At 48.5% G+C, this 18,040-nt stretch overlaps 1 protein-coding gene across 3 annotated transcripts in view; it reads right to left on the bottom strand.

Annotated features, from left to right (window-relative positions):
* ACACA (acetyl-CoA carboxylase alpha) overlaps positions 1-18,040 on the bottom strand; it is a 1,281,346-nt gene that overhangs the window by 258,819 nt on the left and 1,004,487 nt on the right. For all 3 annotated transcript variants that reach the window (XM_069614682.1, XM_069614683.1, XM_069614684.1), the window contains one exon: positions 5,796-5,892. In XM_069614682.1, the coding sequence (XP_069470783.1) occupies positions 5,796-5,892 (97 nt within the window). The remainder of the gene's footprint in view (positions 1-5,795; positions 5,893-18,040) is intronic.

Below are 18,040 nucleotides of genomic sequence, written 5' to 3'. Positions count from 1 at the left end.
AGCAATGTTTCGGCCAGAGCGAAGCCGTTACCTAAACATTTTTAGCGAATTGTATTTCTTGAAAGAATAAAACGAAGGGTGAAACTATTCTGTGGCAAAGTATTTGACGATCAGTAACACATTCCTTGCCCCAGATATCCGTGTTCACCCTGCCGGGCCCACCGGTCTGAATCCTGGCAAGGCCTTAATTCATCACTTTCCAAGGTCCATAAATTAAGAACCATTAAATCGAGTAAAACAGCTATTTATTGGTATCTTGTCATTCCATTGAAATCAGTTTAATCTAATGCCTTACCATCGAATTATATCCACCGAAAAGCATTTCCATCGAAATGCCTTTTCATTGACTATAATTCGATGATATATTCGAAACTAGGGTTAGGGTCAGGGGTTAGGGTTAGATTAAGGGTTGGGTTAGGGTTGGGCTAGAGATAGATTAAGGGTTAGATTAGGGTTAGGGGGTGGGCGTGGGGTTTGCGGGGCTAGTGAGGGGTCCCTCCCCCTCCAATATACAAAAAAACATTAAAACGTTACAAGGAGCTGGCCAGTGCCGACATTTCAGCACTGGGCAGCTCCATGTAACGTTTTGATGTAGAAAATAAATTAATTGAAATGCTATCTTTTACATGTAAAAGTGCATTTCCATTGAAACCAGTTAATGTATATGTTCGATGGACTGGTTTAGATGGAAATGCACTTTTACATGTAAAAGATAGCATTTCGATGCAATGGCATTCAATGGATTTGCATTTCGATGCAATGACCATTAACCCTATGTAGTACAGTGCATATTACAGTACCACCATTACCGCACCACCAAATCTTTGAGACACATACGGCAGTTTTTGTTTTACTAGTGCTTTATGCCGGAGTCTTCCCACTTTTAAGAACTATACAATTTGCTGTTATTACATGGATCGAAATAAAGTACTGATTGGCTGGAATTAAAAACAGCGCCTGGATGCGCGGCATCACACAGTGATCAGGGCTGACTCTGTAGAGCCAGGAGCTGAGTACTAAACAGCATGCGGCATTGGCACGAGCTGCAAACTATACATTTAGGTTCATTATATATGTCCCAGTATGGTTCAAAGGTCTTGTGTGTGCCCCAACATACTATCACATAAGTATATTTGTATAGCAGCAGTCGGGCTTGGGGAGTCAAACCTAGCTGCTGGTTCCAAGATAAATAGCGCCCAGTTCTCGCCAAGTCAGAAAGTGCCAGTCCTCCATTGCCAACTTCCCAACACATCATTTCGGACCCTGGTTATTGTTACCCATTTGAATGGCAATTGCTTTAAAAAAAAAAACAACCTCTAGAGTCTAGAACACGTAGGTCCGAGCCGGCGCTGCTGAGAATCAAACCAGGAGGTCCGCCATATTCCCAAGGGCAGCGCTTCCTACTCGCCTTCAGATCGGTAGAGATTTGCCATCTGTATTTAGTTGATTCTATGGTGTGCTTTGTTGTTGTTGCTGTTTTCACCCTTGCACAAACATAAGGATGATTAAAGTTAGCATGCAAGCCCTTGCACGGCGTCATCAGCACGCACTGCAGCTTCCAAGGGGCAGGTCATGCATGCTCCGTTTCAGGAGGTTCAGCTCCGAGTAAAGGCGTTGGTGGGATTTGCAAAGCTCCTGCGCTGGAATATCGTAGAACCGCCCCTGGCGTGGCCCAAATGGAAGGCTATGGCCATCGACCCGGCATCTCATGTTCCCAGGACCCACGCGGCGTCTGTAGCTCAACATTAGGACCCATATCCATCACCCGGCTAGACGCCGAAACTTCTGCAAGTCAGGCGCTCTGCTGTTTGTAACAATGCATTATGCCCGACACACATTATAAAAAGAGATATAATTTATCCAGAGACGGAGCCATAACTAACTAGGATAAGAAGACAATGTGAATTTCTGGGAACCGATATGCATTTCAAAATGAAGAATGCTTCTACTTCAACATAAATATTCGCAAATGTCTAGCTATGCAGATGTGTTCTACCAGGGCCGGTGTAGGAAGCAATACAAACCCCAGTGAATCTTAGCACCCCCCACAATCAGATTCAGTACAGACTAGAACCCAGGGATGGTTTCTCCTAACTATGAAATACTATTAGGATGCAGAGCTGCTGTTTCCTCCAGTCAGGAAGCTCGGAACATGGGTATTAGTAGATGGTTTTGCAGAGACTTTTAGACGTCTGCCCCAGTCTGCTCCCCTCCCGCTTAACCTCCACATTCCTTGTTTTCAGCGATACAAATCAGTAAACGTATTTTGAAGTCCTCTCCCTCTTACCGCTTCTCCCTTAATTCTATGGCCACCGCAAACATAAAAAGGGCCCCATCCTGACCTCCCTTTGCATTGTTCAAGGTGCCACCTTGTTTTGTAGTCAGTTTTTTGGGGAGGTTGGGGGGAGTACAAAGACTTTGGCATCCCACAGTATCTTCTATACCCCCAAAAAATAAGTCGTTAGTATCCCAGGTGTTTTTGGGGGGTGCTGCTGTGGAAAAACTTGAGGTTGTCCGTTTCGCTGGTGAAGGCGCGGAGGCCCTCTGTTGGCCCTTGCGGCTGTTCTCTCAGGCCAGCAGGTTGCTACCAGCCAGTATGGTCCACTACCCACATCTTCATCCCTTAATGGACAATGGTCAAACATCTAAAAGCATCTCCTGGTCCAGCTACAATAAAAGCTGAGTGACATCCCCATCTGGAACCTTGATGAATACTGAAGAGAGATGAACCCCTCTGTTACTAGACAAAGTCCATATAGCACATGCAACCAAGCTGATGCGCTGCCTTCTTCAATCCTTGATGCTCCGTCCTGCCAATGTGTACCAGTACCAGCACTCAAACGAGTCATTTGCCTCGTCGTTATTGAATGTGTATTTAAAAGGTCATTTCCACCACTCACAAGACATACTCTGGCTTTGTCGGTTTCAACAACAGTAAAGTTCTAAGGAATGGGTGGTAGGCACGCGACACATCGGCAAAGTAGCCCTGGCAAATGAATGACAGCACATTATTTCAGAACCAAAGGATAACCACAAAGAAAATATGAAGTGGGTGATGCTCTGTATCCTTTCGCCAGAGGTCAATGGAATACCAGAGAGGCTCTAAATTGCGACTCGGCAATCTACCGGGCATCTCATTTTCCTAGGATCCACGCGTGTTCTTGCTCCTGGGTAGAAATAAAGCCCAGGCTGCTCTCTGTAGAGTGCCAACTAAGGAAGCTCTAATCAGATAGTCATTAGGGTGAAGATAAAATAAAAAGGAGGCAGGGATTCTCTTGGTTACTTTCTCTGTGGACTTGGGTCCTGCTCTGCCCCTTTTCTAAGGTTCACTGAGCTGTCTGCTTGGTCCAAACTGTCCTATTCAGGGGTAATGTTTGAAGTGGCTTATTTTGTCTTTGGGCATCCTGCTGGGGTGGGCCTTGAGTTGCACCCAGGCATTGAGACGTCTTTGGTAAGTGGTTTGACAGCATGACTGGCTTGGCTCTGTTCACCGTAGTGTGTTCAAACCACTGAAGCATTGGGAAAAGGTTGGCTGCCACATGTGGCAATGCTCCTCCTGTGATGGGGGCTCATGAGGGTCTCAAACACACTTCCCCCTCCATACTGTACCAACGCAAGTTCCTCCGAATCGTGGTATGGAGTTGTTGGTCTTCCTTCATAACTTGCTTGCCCCCTGGGACAGGACAACACATCAGCGTCCTGCTAATCTCTTGACTGTGATGTAGCGGAATTCCTACAAGCATTCCTCCTGCTGAACTAGGGCAGAAATGTCCCTGTGTGGTCTGGGTTAATTGTGTGGTCCAATTCTACCTACACCCTCTCCTCCTTCACGCCAGTTTCCTTTGAGTACTTTACACGTTTTACCTTCTCTTTTCCCTTTGTTCCTGGGGTGTTGGCCCTCTTCTGAATTTTCTGTCCCCTTGCCTCAGGGTTTCTTTTGGGGTCTCTCGATTATGCGCTTTGTTTTCCCTGGGTAGGGAGCTTTTCTGCTCCTTGCCCTCGCTCTTTCGTCTTCCCCCAAGTGACTGTTCACCTTTCCCCGAGTGGGGCTTCCCTCTTCCTCTTCTTGGGTTGGGTTCTATTCCTCGTCTTTCTTCTACCAGGAGCTACTCTTCTATCTATGTATCCTCCCCATCTCCTCCTCTGGCCTTCACCTCTTTCATCCCACCTGGGTTCTCTAGCTCTCTTACCTCGTCACCATTCGGCCATAGTCTCAGTTCCCTTTCTTCTCCCACTTCCTTTCTATCTCTTTCCTTCTAGCCCATACTTCTCCTCTTGTCCTTCATCCTCTGGGCCCAAATGCTCTCATTTTCTATTCTCCTTAGTGGTATTTTAGTCTTTGTGTTTCCTTCTTTATCTTCCTGGCTTCTATGTTCCCTTCTTTCTCGCTCTGCTGACTCCTACTTCACTGTTCCACAATCCAATATCGCTTACTTCCTATGTTCCCCCCCACCTTGTTGCCACTGCAACACTCTCCACCCTCTTCCTCTGCCAATTCCTTCTCTCTTGCCTTTCCCCTCTTCAATCTCTAGCCACTGCTTTCTTGCTCATTTGTCGAGTCTTTGTCCTGCTCAATCTCCGGTCTCTCTGGTGTCTTGCTGTCCTCACTTCTCTTCGCCTACTCAGGACTCTCCTCTTTCACGCGCCCTAACACTTTCTCGCCGAGTCCACGTTTTCCAATTTTGGATGTTTTCTTCACCTCCCCTCCTGGTTCTCACCCCTCTCTGAATTTCACCCTTTCTTACCTCCGAGTTTCTTTTTTCAGGTTCTTTCACCGCCTCCTTTTTCACTCTTCCTTTCACTCTGGTCACCCGCCCCCTCTTCTTTCTCATTGCTTCCTCCATTCTCTACTGCCCTCTCTCTCCCTGCTCATGAACCTCCTTCCATCGCACTGGTCCTGTATTCTGCAGGCAGCCTGCTCTCCATGTGTCGCCACTCCAAGTCTGGCTCAGACTATGGTTCACCTGCCAACTCACCGGCTGCTGCCCGATTCTATCGCGGATCCCTGGTCTCATGCCCTTTTAGTAAGCTATTTCCCTCAAGTTATCATGAGATCTTTCTCTAGCTGGTGGCACCCGGGCTTCTGAAACCTTCCTGGCAAGGTTTCTGCCAAAGTACTTCAGACTGCCTCCCTCCAGTGGGATAGAGCCCACCTAATACAAGACAAAACTTGAAGAATGTAACAGGCTACAGAGGGTAGCAGACATACAGAGAAAGGGGCACTGAACTGGCACACCGACAGAATGATCACCAGGGGTATGTACACGAAGGAAGGAGGCATGGGGGGGATTGAGAGGGAGGAGGCAATGCACATGTTGATGGCACAGCGCGGACACAGCAGAGGGTGGCAGGAAGGGGAGTGGTGTGCTGGAGGATGGAAAGGGAGGCTTTTCATGCAAAAAAGCAAGACAAAAATCATTACATTTAGTCTATCGTTGTGCACTTGTTTTATAGGCTTTTTAAAAATTGTAATCAAGGAATGTATATGCAGCTTTCCCACCAATCCCCTCTATGAACAGGACACCTGCGCATTTTGCATGGAGTGCACAGACTGGGGTGAAGTTTGCAGAGTACATTCTGTGAACCAAGTCTACTGTCTTTATGGCACAGCAGAGCAAAGGCGGTTGTAGCGTACTGCGTGGAACAGTGAAGGGAGACCAACAGGGTTTAAGAAGATCCATTTGGGGTTGGGAAAGGAACTGGAGGAGCTGACAGACATTTCTAGAACACCGAAACACAGCATAGGGTTCTCCTCCACTTAGGGAAGCGTTTGTGCAAGGCAAGTGGTCTCTTACCTGGCTCTCCCCACCACCACGGTCTGCGCCCACGGCTGCATGATCTCTGAAAATGACGCATGGTCAAAGAAGCCACTCATCCACTGGCCCTTCTGAGCTGTGAAAGGGGTTGGGCAAGAAAGAAGAGGCCGTCAGGGAAAGAAAGGCCTTTAAAGAAAGCTGGCAAGCAGGCATGCATTTCACCCCCAACGGGAGTAACCCCTGAGCACTTCGCCAAAGGTCAAAACGGTTCAAAAATAGAAACTGATCAACAGGAAGACAAATGTCAAGAAGCAACCATAACATCATGTAAATATAAACCTGGAATGAAAATGAAGCAGCAATAGTATAGGGATAGAAACAACAAATTGCGTATTGGAAGTAATGTAAAAAAGGTAAAAACGAAAACATTTCAAATAAATAATGAAAGTAAATCGTGGTTGTAGAAACTCCCGAGTGAAAGAAATTCCAAGGAACAGAGTAGTTGACTCCTGTTCGTTCTCAGTAGAGGGGCTCCCACACTCCTCTTTACTTTTGTTCAAAAAACGATTGGTTTACTTTTTTCCTGAGAAAAAAAAAGGATTTTATTCTGCCCAGGTATACATTTTTGTTTGAAAACGTGCATGTTTCATTTCTTAATAGTAAATGGTGCTACTCAATGCGGTTCCATGTCTTAAAATCGTGGCAAAAATGGCAGTGAATACAACATTTTGTGGCAAAAATGCTGTGGTTTTGCCGCCACAATCATGTAAAGGCTGTAGGGACACCCCCGCAACATCCGGACCCATTATACCATTTAAGGGAAGTGGGGAACACCCCCACTTCCCTTAAATGGTATAATGGGGTACACCTTTACCGGGTCAAAGTTTTTTTTTACCAGCAACATTTTTGCTGCAATATTATTACCTGATACCCTCAATGCTTGCTGGACGCGGGCCCTCGTCTCAAGATCCACAGGCATGGAGGCGACCAATATGGCTGAGCCGCGTGGACGTGCCTCAGTGGCACAACATCTGGCTCTCATGGTCCCACGAGGGATGGTTGTTGTTTTAGAGACACATTGAGATTTTTTTGTGTTATGTTATGTGATATCTTTTGTGTCATGCAAATAAGTGAATTTTGTTTGTATTTCATGTTTTAGTAACTGTTTTTTAGTGTTTAGTACACTGTGTTAGGTGAGGGTAGTGTTTTATGTTTAAATTCAGTTCGAATTATTTGAATTAAAATTTGTTATACACATTTTTTAATCAATTATAGCAGACGGTCCATTTTGTCAGGACTAGTGATGCCGGAAAACCTTATAGAGTTCCTGTGTAAAGGGGGTTGGATGTAAGTAAAACAAGACGTGTTATCTTACTCTTTATTGTATTATACATATTCTCATGGTCCCACACAAGGATTGAGCCAGCATGTAACAACAGCGTGGAACAGGAAATCAGGAGGGGATCAGCCCGATTCCATAGAACTGTGCCCGACTCATTCGCCAGGCTTAGACGCACTCTATATGGTGAGTGCATGGCCAAACCATCTGCAACACATTCTGTGATTAACCCCCCTCGATGGTCTCAATTTCACTCACCCTGACACATTTCCAAGGGTAGGACACAAAACACCAAACGGAAGCAAACACAGGAAAAAGCATGAGCAACATACATCACCACGGAGAAGAACCCTCCACTAGATGTGGATGACGAGGATGCCAGCGAGTTCTGGCAAGACAAGCCATCCCAGACATCCACTGTGAGCACAGCCAATGGCCCAGAAGACCAGAACATCGGAAACTGTGATTAAAATGACCTAAGTTAGGTCATCATACATTTGGTCGACTCATTTTGAGAGAGTCAACTAAATACATCTAAATGAATATATGTTTGTTTGGGTGTAGGGGTACTTAGCTGTGGAGGGTGGGGACAGGATGTGTGGGAGGGTGAAGGAGAGGCCTGGGCAGATCCCCCATAGCAGATAAAAAGGAGGTCCACCAAGGTGGCTCCAAATGAATCTCCCAAATGTAAAATGGCCTAGTGAGAGTCGTTTGTATCGCGCAGATCCGACAAACCACATTCCCATTGAGGAACACGCCACTGAAACATATTCATTGCCTGAAACATTGCACTACATTACAATCATTTCGGAATAAAGTGAGCTCCTTGGACGTGTTGGAGAACTATAGGAAGGATTACCACGAAAGAGACAGTAGGGCAGATTTCAGAGTTGAATCAGCAGAAATACATTCCTTTTAAGGCCAACTCCAAGCAAGTGCCTATCATAAGAACTTGGATTATTTAGTTCTTTAAAAATAACCCCATGGGTGAATAGAAAAATAAAAGGATCCCTTTGTGACATATGGCTAAACAGCGTTGCCTATAATTTTCATTCAGTAGTTACTGGGCCTCATTACAACGTTGCCGGCAAGCTTACTGCACCGTTGTTTCCGGACTGGCAAAGTACAAGTCTGCCTGCCGTAGCCTCTGTGCCCGATAGGTCTGACCTTACTTGCACACCGGCCACTGTAGGCATACTTTCCCAGAAGCACCGGCTCTGTTATTAACGGTGAGGACCAAGTTGTTTTTACAGACACACTGCGCGCACACACAATATGAGTTGCAGTTGGTGTATGTTTATTCCCCAAGAAGGTAGCCTGACACGTGTTTCGAGCACTTGCTCTTCTACTGAGGTTACAGGTTAATGTACATGCAGAATAGGCCAGTACATAGAATTACAGGGTAATATATTATACATGGAAACAACCCAAGCAACAAAGCAAAAAAAGAATGGCAAGTTCACCATACAATTACACATCAGGCCTATGAGATCAAAAGCAATCATATTAAACACAAAGAAATAATCAAGGGCATGAGAAGGTAATTCGATTACCAAATAGAGTAAGCCAGTGCATGTAGGAAAAGAAGAACGAAAATGTTTTCCGAAAATGGCAATTAAAATGGCACACAGAAGAAAGAATGAGGAGAAAAAACAAGAATAACACAAATGTTAGCATGTTTCATCTAGGTTGGCCATCCATTTAGTTGATGTATTTCCAAAAAGTTAGAGTAAGTTACCTGAGTAGTGGGAAGTCTTTAATAATATCACTAAAAGACAGGAAAAATGTAGGGGAAGAAATATCGTGTGAAAAATAATGGCTCGGTTGAGGGCATGGTAATTTAAGAAACCAAGAAAATTGAACGTACCAATAATTGTGGTAAGCAACAAAGATTAGAAGAATCGTGGGCTCCACTGTAAAAATTGTCATAACATACACCATGTTAATGGTGAATTAAATAATTACGCAGAGTTAACAAAATTGAAAAGGCACAAGCCTTCATACCTTGATATGCAGTTGCAAGGACAAATGAAAGCGTAATCGCGTGAAACTGAAAATCCGGCGGTGAGTGGAGGTACACACGGAACAGGGCACAGACGGGGGCGGGGGAGAGAGAACAGACAGAACAGCATGATTAGTAATTGAGCGAAGGTGCGCGTCTGGGCTCAGAGTGGATGTGCGCGAAGCCCCTCTGTCAGGTTAGGGGTCTACGCGAAGTAGCTGGTCTTACCAGCGTCTCGGCTGTAACAGTGAACAAGAGCCAGGCGTTCCCGGCTCCTGCAGAGTAATTAAGCATGTAGTCCGACTGCCGAAAAACGGCGCGGGTGGCGAGACAAGGACGTCATCTTGCGTGAGGACTGATTACTGAGCAGTAAAGCAGTGGCAATACAAGGGTCAGGTGCCCAAGTGTAGAGATCAGCTAAATCACACAGAATGTGACGAACTCTAATAGTTCCGTGTGCTGAATTAATAAAGTTACAATTGGTAAGATTGAATTACGAAAAAGGACGGAAATTAAGGGAGAAGAGCAACTAGAAGCAGGAGTGAATTGAGCAGGTTTCTACACATGATACAGAACCTGAGGGAAATAAGGGAATGATGATGGTGTGAAGGATAGCCAATGTAGAGGATTAGATTAAAAAATCACCTATGGCGGTGGGGGGGGGGGCAAATTATGCCCCATGCGTCTGCCTCTGGGGTTCCCCCCTCGGTTGGGCTGGTGACAACAATGGATAAGGAACAAGTTACTTACCTGTAACTGTTGTTCTCCAGCATGGGTCTCCCATGGATTCACATGCTCATGAATATTCCCCGTCGTCAGGCCGGGAATCCTCGGTATAGAAAAAAAAAATCAGTATCAGTTTTGTTTCTGATCTGTCTTTCTTAGTAACCAATCACTGGACTCTGGGTCATACTGCCCCCGGCAAATGACTGCCCTCTCCCTAAGCCCCACCTCTGGCAGCCATCCTCAGATTTGGTAGCACGTAAAGTGGCAGTATGACCAAGTGAAGAGCCGCAGAGGGGTAGGTGGGAGGGTTCACATGTGAATCCATGCCAGACGCATGCTGGTGAACAACAGTTAAAGGTAAGTAACTTGTTCCTTCTCCAGCATGTGGTCTGGCATGGATTCACATGCTCATGAATAAGAGAATACATAGCAGTACACACATGCACAACCACGGGAGGTGGCAACAGGCTCAACATTAAGCAATACAACAACTCAACATTAAGCATCTCTTACCTCCTCACCAGGCTCACCTTAAGCGAACAGGTTGCGCAGCACTGCTTGGCCGACCCTGGACTCCTCCCTGGAGTCCCGATCGACGCAATAGAATCTTGTGAAGGTGTGCGTCGACCTCCACATCGCAGCCCTGCAGATGTCCAGCAGGGGCACACCAGACAGGAACGCCATGGTAGCAGCGATTGCTCTGGTCGAATGGGCTCTCGGACGGCCGGGCAGCGGTCGGTTTGCCAACCGGTGACAGTGCATGATGCAGCCGGAGAGCCATCTGGAAATGGAAGTCTTCGAGAGAGCCTTCCCTTGATTCACAGTCCCAAAGTTCACAAACAGCTGTGATGTCTTCCGAAAACTCTTTGTGCGGTCCACGTAGAACTTCAGCGCTCTAGCTACGTCCAGCGAGTGCAGAGTCCTTTCAGCCGGCGACGAAGGAGACGGGAAGAAAACTGGCAACACCAAGGGTTCGTTGAGGTGGAAGTCCGACGGCACCTTGGGCATGAAGGAGGGGTGCGTCCTCAGCACCACACTCGTGTCGTGAAACGTCAAGTATGGCGGCTTGCAAGATAGGGCCTGGATCTCTCCCACTCGTCGTGCGGAGGTGATGGCCACGAGAAACGCTGTCCTCCACGACAGAAACTTCAACGGTGCCGAATGCATAGGCTCAAATGGGGCCCCCATGAGCCTGGTCAGCACCACGTTGAGCTCCCACGCCGGGGCAGGGGCCTTCACCGGTGGGAATGATCGGAACAATCCTTTCATAAATTCCTTCACCAGTCGATGAGACCACAAGGTCGCCCGTCCCGTAGTTCTGGTGCATCGCGAGATGGCGGCCAGATGTATCTTGATGGAAGCGTGAGCTAGTCCAGCCTTGGCCAATGACAGTAGGTACGGCAATACTTGAGGGGCCGTAATCCGCAGAGGGTTAATCTTCTGTGCACGGCACCAGACAGAGAACCTCTTCCATTTATGTCCGTAGCACTTGAGAGTTGAGGTCGCCCTGGCCTTTGCAAGAACTTCTCTGCAGTCGGCCAGGTTGTCGTACCCTCCAAACTCTAGTGCTGCAGGAGCCAGGCCTGCAAGTTCAGCGACTCCGGGTTGTGGTGAAGAATGGCGCCTCCTTCTCTGGAGATAATATCTGCGTCCGTCGGCAGCTTGACTGGTGTGGACGTTGACAAGTCCAGAAGGTCCGGGAACCAGATCTGTCTAGGCCACGCCGGTGCGACGAGGATCATCCTGCACCGGGACCTCTTGAGCTGGTTGATGAGCCAGAGCAGCAACGGCAGCGGAGGGAATGCATAAAGAAATAGGCCGTCCCAGGGGAACGAGAAAGCATCGCCCATTCTCCTCGGCTGGGGGAACCTGCTGGCGAACCTCCGGCACTTGGAATTCGTCGCCGTCGCGAAGAGATCGATCTGGGGTTCGCCCCATCGTCGGAAGAGTCGATCCACTTGATCCTGGTGTAGTTCCCACTCGTGGCACGAGCGCAGCTCTCTGCTGAGTGAGTCGCCGATGGGTTTTTTTATTCCTGTCAGATGAAAAGGCACCAGAAAACATCCCTTGGGCGATGGCCCAATGCCACAGATCCTGGGCTTCCGTGGATAGGGCAAGGGATCTGGTTCCGCCCTGCTTCCGGATGTAGAACATCGTGGTGGTGTTGTCGGTGAAGATCCTGACCACCTTGCCCTTGAGGAACGGAAGAAAAGACCTGAGGGCCCAGAACACTGCACAGAGCTCCAAGATGTTGATGTGGAGTGGCTTCTCCTCCGGGAGCCAAAGGCCTCTCACTTGAAGATCTCCAGAGTGCGCTCCCCAACCTCCCAGGGAGGCATCCGTCGTCACCGTCACCTGGTGAGCTGGGGTCTGAAAGTCCGTGCCCGCCGACAGATGAGAGCGGGTACCCCACCATCGGATCGCCTGACGGAACGTCTCGTTGAGAGGGATCCTGTCCTCGAAGCTGCCCGTCGATTGGACCCAGCGGGCGTCGAGGAACTCTTGTAAGGGGCGCATCCAAAGCCTGCAAAGGCGCACCAGATAAATGCAGGCGGACATCATCCCGAGGAGGGACTTCATAGATCTTACCCTGGCCATTTCCGTGGCCAGCAGACGCTGCACCTTGCCCAGAATGGTCCTGTCCTTTCCTCCGACGGCGAGGCCAGCCGTGCCACTGTGTCGAGCTTGGCTCCCAGAAACAGGGCGACTTGCGACAGAACCAGGTGGGATTTTGGAAAGTTGATGGAGAATCCCAGGTCCGTGAGCAGCTGGACGGTCTTCGCAGTGTGCTCCACGTCAAGCTCCCTTGTCCTTGCCCGGATGAGCCAGTCGTCCAGGTAGAGGTAGACGTGGATCCCCTGTAGGCGCAGTCGCGCCGCCACCGGTTCGAGGCACTTGATGAACACCCTGGGTGCCGACTTCAATCCGAATGGGAGGGCCTTGAACTGGTAGTGCCGCCCTTGGACCACGAACCTGAGGAACTTTCTGTGGCTTTTTAGAATGGGGATGTGGAAGTAAACATCCTCCAAGTCCAACGATGACAGGAAATCGCCCTCCTCCAGCTATCCCAGCACGTGCTGGAGGGTGACCATCCGAAACTTCTGTGCCTTGATGTACTTTTTCAGTCGTCGCAGGTCCAGGATGGGGCGCCATCCTCCTGTCTTCTTTTTTACGAGGAAGTACCTTGAGTAAACTCCGGAGCCCCGAAGCCTCTTTGGGGCGAGCTCGATGGCACCTTTCTTGAGCATCGCCCTTACTTCCAACAGTAGTTGAGGGACGTGATTTTTCCTTCCTGGCCACAGGTGGAACGCGAGGGCACTTCTTCTGAAACTTGAGGGCGTGCCCTTGGGCCAGGGCGTCCAGCACCCAATGGTTGGTGGAGATGGACTCCCACATGCTGACGAACCTCGCCAGCCGGCCTCCCACCGGGGTGCTTTGGCGGGGGCCCGACCCCACGGTCGGTTCAATCTTGTTTGAAGGCCGCCTTGCCTCCTTGACCTCCCTGTCGACGACGATGGGCACCACCTGACTTGCCGCGTCCCTTGTAGGCTTCCTGGGATGAAGATCTTGCCACTTGGCGGTACGTGGAGGAGCCACTGCCGGATCCCTTGGAGGCACCTTGTCTGCCTCCGGAGCTCCGAAAGGACAGCCGTCGTTGTTGGAGCACTCCCAGTGCCCGGGCAGTCTCCGTGTCTATCTTGATGGCCAGAAGGGACTCATCAACCGCCTTCCCAAACAGGTTGTTCCCGTCGAAGGGCATGACCAAAACCTTGGTTTGTACGTCCTGGCGGAAATCCGTCGCCTTTAGCCATCCTCGTCGTCTCAGGCAAGCGCTGTTGCCCAACTGACGGAAACCGGTGTCGGCGATGTCCATGCGTGATGGCGTGGCCCGAAGCAATCTCACCTTCCTGTAGGATTTCAAGGGCCTCAGCCCTTTTGGCGTCCGGAAGGAAGTCCAACAGAGGGGCGATTTTGAACCACAACTCCCTGTCGTAGCGGGCTACAATAGCCAGGGCGTTGGCCGCCTTGATAGTTGCTGCGGATGAGATGACCCGTCGTCCCATCGTGTTCAGCTTCCTGCCCTCGCCGTCCGGCGGGGAAGTTGATGTCGAGGCCGATGCCCCCCCAGCTTTCTTCTTTGCCGCCGCCGAGACGACCGAATCCGGGGTAGGTTGCGCCCGAAGGCACAAGGGGGCAGCGTTGGGGACCCGCTACTTCTTCTCGTACCGGTCCCTCTTTGCCGGCGCCGTGGCAGGGTTCTTGAGGAGGGTGAGCCCCTCATCCGAGATGTCATCAAGAAGTGGTCCGGCGAGGACTGTGTTCCTTTTAGCCTCGCGCCGTTGGTAAAGGAACCCTTCCTTCTTCTTCTCTTCTGGGCAGAGCTGGAAGAGCTCGGATGCCCTGGAAATCATGGCATGAAAGGATCCAATCTCGTCGGGTGTGGACGCCTCCGTCGTCATCTGTACCTGTAGTAGCCGTGTCCGTGCCTGTATCATCCCCGTGGGTAGTAGACCGGGGGGAAGGCAAAGCAGGCCGCAGAGGTGGGAGAGGTGGTGTAGGATGCGTCCTCCTCTTCTTATGCGGTGGACTATCCGAAGGTCCCGGCTCCGGTTCCCCTGTCGGGTCTGGCTCAGGTACCTCCGTCGGGGGGAGGGGCAACCTTGTCCTTATCTCCGAGCATAAGGACTGAATCGCTGACAAAATGGCCGCCAAAGTGTCCTGCGGCACCGGAAACGACGGGCGTGAGGGCTCTTGAGGAACCTCGTCGGCGACACCGTCGCTCTCGTCGTTGCCCTCGTCGGGATCCCTCCCGATGGGCTGGGCCTCTTCCACGACTTTGATGAGCTCTTCTTCAGAGGTTGTGTCTGTATCCACAATGGCAACCTGCCCCTCCCCCACATTTTCCAACGAGGACTTTGTGGTGGTCTTCTCAATGGGCCTGAAAGACGACTCCCTCTGCGGTGGCAGGGAGACTCTGGGTCCTGAGGTCGCCTCCACTGGCGTAGCCTCCACAGGCTGAGCCAGGGCCGCTGCGACATCCTCAATCGAGGTCTTAGCAGGGTGAATTAAGGCCATCGTCACCTTCTGTACGCCTGGGGCCTTCACCTTGGGGGGAGGGTCCGAGCCTCGCTCCCCCTCTGCCGGAATCTTCGAGATCGACCGGGGCCTCTCCAGAAGCTTAGCCGGGTTCTCGGACCTCCTCTTACCCGAGCCAGAGTGTTGGCTCGTGGTTGATGGCGCCGGGCAGGATGCACCCTGCCTGGCAGCCAAGGAGCACGACTGTTCGGCGCTCCCGGTGCCCGCGGACTCGCGGTGCTTGGCCTTTTGTTGGGCCCCCGTCGCCGGGGCGCCCTCACAGGACTTGGAAGACCGCTCGGACTTCTTTTTCTTCTTCTCCCCTGATGGGCTCTTCCCTTCCAGCCAGTTGGCGAGACGGAGGTGGCGATCCTTCATGGTCCGCTCCGACATGTTCCCACAAAATGCACAGTCCTTCTCCGTGTGCGTCTTGTCCTCATGGAGACAGTAGAGGCATAACGAATGCTCATCCTCCTTGAAAACATTCTGGAGCTGGCATCCTGGGTAGGTCCTGAACAGCTTCCCGGGCGTCGAGCTTCCTTTCTCCTGGGCCATGTCCGGGGTAGGCCTCGGAACTTCTGGAATCCTCCAAAAGTGTAACTCGACGAAATCTTCACCCTCGAGGGGCGTAGAAAAGTCTGAAACTGATCCCTGTTGATCGGATGTAGTAACGGTGGAGCTTGAGGCTCTATTTAACCGAAAAAATGAGAAAATTCTCCTTAAAAAGCACAAAAACGCAGCAAAAGCTCGAGAGCTACAGCACGAGGACTCCCAACACTTGAACGTGCGGTAAAAATCTGAGGATGGCTGCCAGAGGCGGGGCTTAGGGAGAGGGCAGTCATTGGCTGGGGGCAGTATGACCCAGAGACCAGTGATTGCTTACTACTAAGAAAGACAGATCAGAAACAAAACTGATACTGATTTCTTTTTCTATACAGAGGATTCCCTGCCTGACGACGGGGAATATTCATGAGCATGTGAATCCATGCCAGACCCCATGCTGGAGAAGTATATATGGAATAAATACTAAATGGATGGCCACCTATGAGTAAAGAGTTGTCCGTCTAGCGACAAGGTTACAATGTTACATTGAGAAAACAATTGCTCATAAAAATACAGATAATTCGTGGTCTGTATTGAGACCTTGTGTGACAGTGCGATATTGACAAATAAGGCGAGCCTCCAATTGTCTCAATTTGAGGACAAGATTGCCCCCCCCCCTGTTGTGGCAGGGTCACTTTCGCCATCCCAGTAAATTTAATTTGTGCCTTATTGTCCATTTGATGGGCTTGTTGCCAGTGTACCGACAATGGGCACTTTGAGTCAACCTGGGAAATGGATGAGAGATGTTCCCTTATCCTGATTTTTAATGGTCGGATAGTGCTGCCAATATAGCATTGTCCACAAACACAAATAATACAATATACACAGAATTTAGTGTTGCAATTAATGAAAGATTGGATTCTAGGAGTGCCCAGTTGGCCAAATGCAATTGTTCTAGGAACTCTACCATGACCATAGAAACAGTATCTATTCATTTACTTACTAAATTACTTATTTATGCAGATTCGTTTTGTCAAGTTCGTCTTTGTCCAACTGAGGAATTCACAAGCCCTGTGGACCGTGCGATCCAGTGTCCTTACTAAGACTACTATTAGACTGGTACTTTGAACTCTACCTGCGTTGTCTTCTTGTATGCCACGCTCTCAAAGTTCTGAACATATACATTGGGGCATCCAGGTGAGCTGCCCGATTCTAGTTTTCAATTTTGAGCTCTAGCTCACATACATTTGATGTACAAGTGGGTTATATTTGGACAACCAATCCATTTTTAAATAACTTTTGGATCTGATATTTTTTCAGTCACCTATAGATCCAGTGATTGCTTTAGCCTTTATTTCTTATTTATTTCTTACTTTCATCAATTGTTTTTAGACTGTCCTTTCCGACTCTTTTCCTTTTGGGCCTTTTTGCACCGGGACCATGGTACAACTGGATCTACTTGATTTCCTTGCCTCACTTGTTCTCTGTAGGAATTTCTCGAGTAATTTCATTACCATGTACTTTATAAGATAATTGAAAATTCTGACTGTATATTTATACCTTGCGTTGCAGATCCAATTTGTTTGAGATCCCCTTTTTTTGGTGCGGATGCACAGTTACCCCCTGGACTTACTGACAGGACTTTGGAACCAGCCCCCATACAGGGTCGAGATTATGGTAATTACCTTTTCTCCCCTCTCTCTTTTTTGCATTGAATGTTACAAGACTTGTTGAAACCAATTGATATGGGAGAGGTCCCGCTTGCTGCACTTATAGATCATCTACTATTTTTTATTTAGTATGTAACTGCTATTCATGATGTGTTTCTTTTTTCTTCTTTTTTCTTTTCTATACCCTGTTTTAGGTGAAAAATGTGTTTACTTTTTTAAAAATGTGTAAACATATAGAAGACAAAAAAGTTTTTTAATCACACCTGGGTACGTTCAGACAAAAACACAGATGAACAATCCCGAATCTATGAAATTCAAGGGAATGCTATGTCCTGACGAAGACGGACATCACCTGCATGTTTTGCTAGATGTGTTATTTCCATCGAAACTACTATTTTCCAATGGTGCCATGTCATTTACATTTATTATTTGTTTTTTCTTTCTTCATGACACCTTAGTAGTCGACGCACAGCATCCCATAGTTAGATTTTAGTGTGTGTGCTTTACTGTTTTGTTGTTTGGAATTCAATACAATTTCTTTCCATAGTTCGGTCTTTTGTGTTCCTGATTTGATTATTGAAATGAAACCTTCTTTGTTTGGTTTTCTGGACTCAATATTATTTTGACTGTTTTTTTGATATTTATTTGATTGTTTATATAATTAGTCTGGTCAGAGCGACTGGGGGTCCCCCACTTGAGTGATTCCCTTCACTCGCTTGGGGCACCACCCACGGCATGCCCAGATTAATTCCTAGGTTTCATGTGATCAACTGACTTGCGACCTTTCGCAGTAGTCACTATTTGACATTAATATTACTAACAGTATGCACCTTTTTAGCCAACTGTAAGATACAATTTTGTATATTGTACTAGAGCTTTAGACAATTTAATACTCTTTTAGACTATTTGTATAAAATAAATATAATAT

The sequence above is a fragment of the Ambystoma mexicanum genome, chromosome 9 (genome assembly GCF_040938575.1).
Source record: "Ambystoma mexicanum isolate Mex_15411 chromosome 9, UKY_AmexF1_1, whole genome shotgun sequence".
Classification (NCBI taxonomy): domain Eukaryota; kingdom Metazoa; phylum Chordata; class Amphibia; order Caudata; family Ambystomatidae; genus Ambystoma; species Ambystoma mexicanum.
The sequence above is the reverse complement of the archived record's forward strand: the minus strand, read 5'-3'. Positions and strand labels throughout refer to the sequence as shown.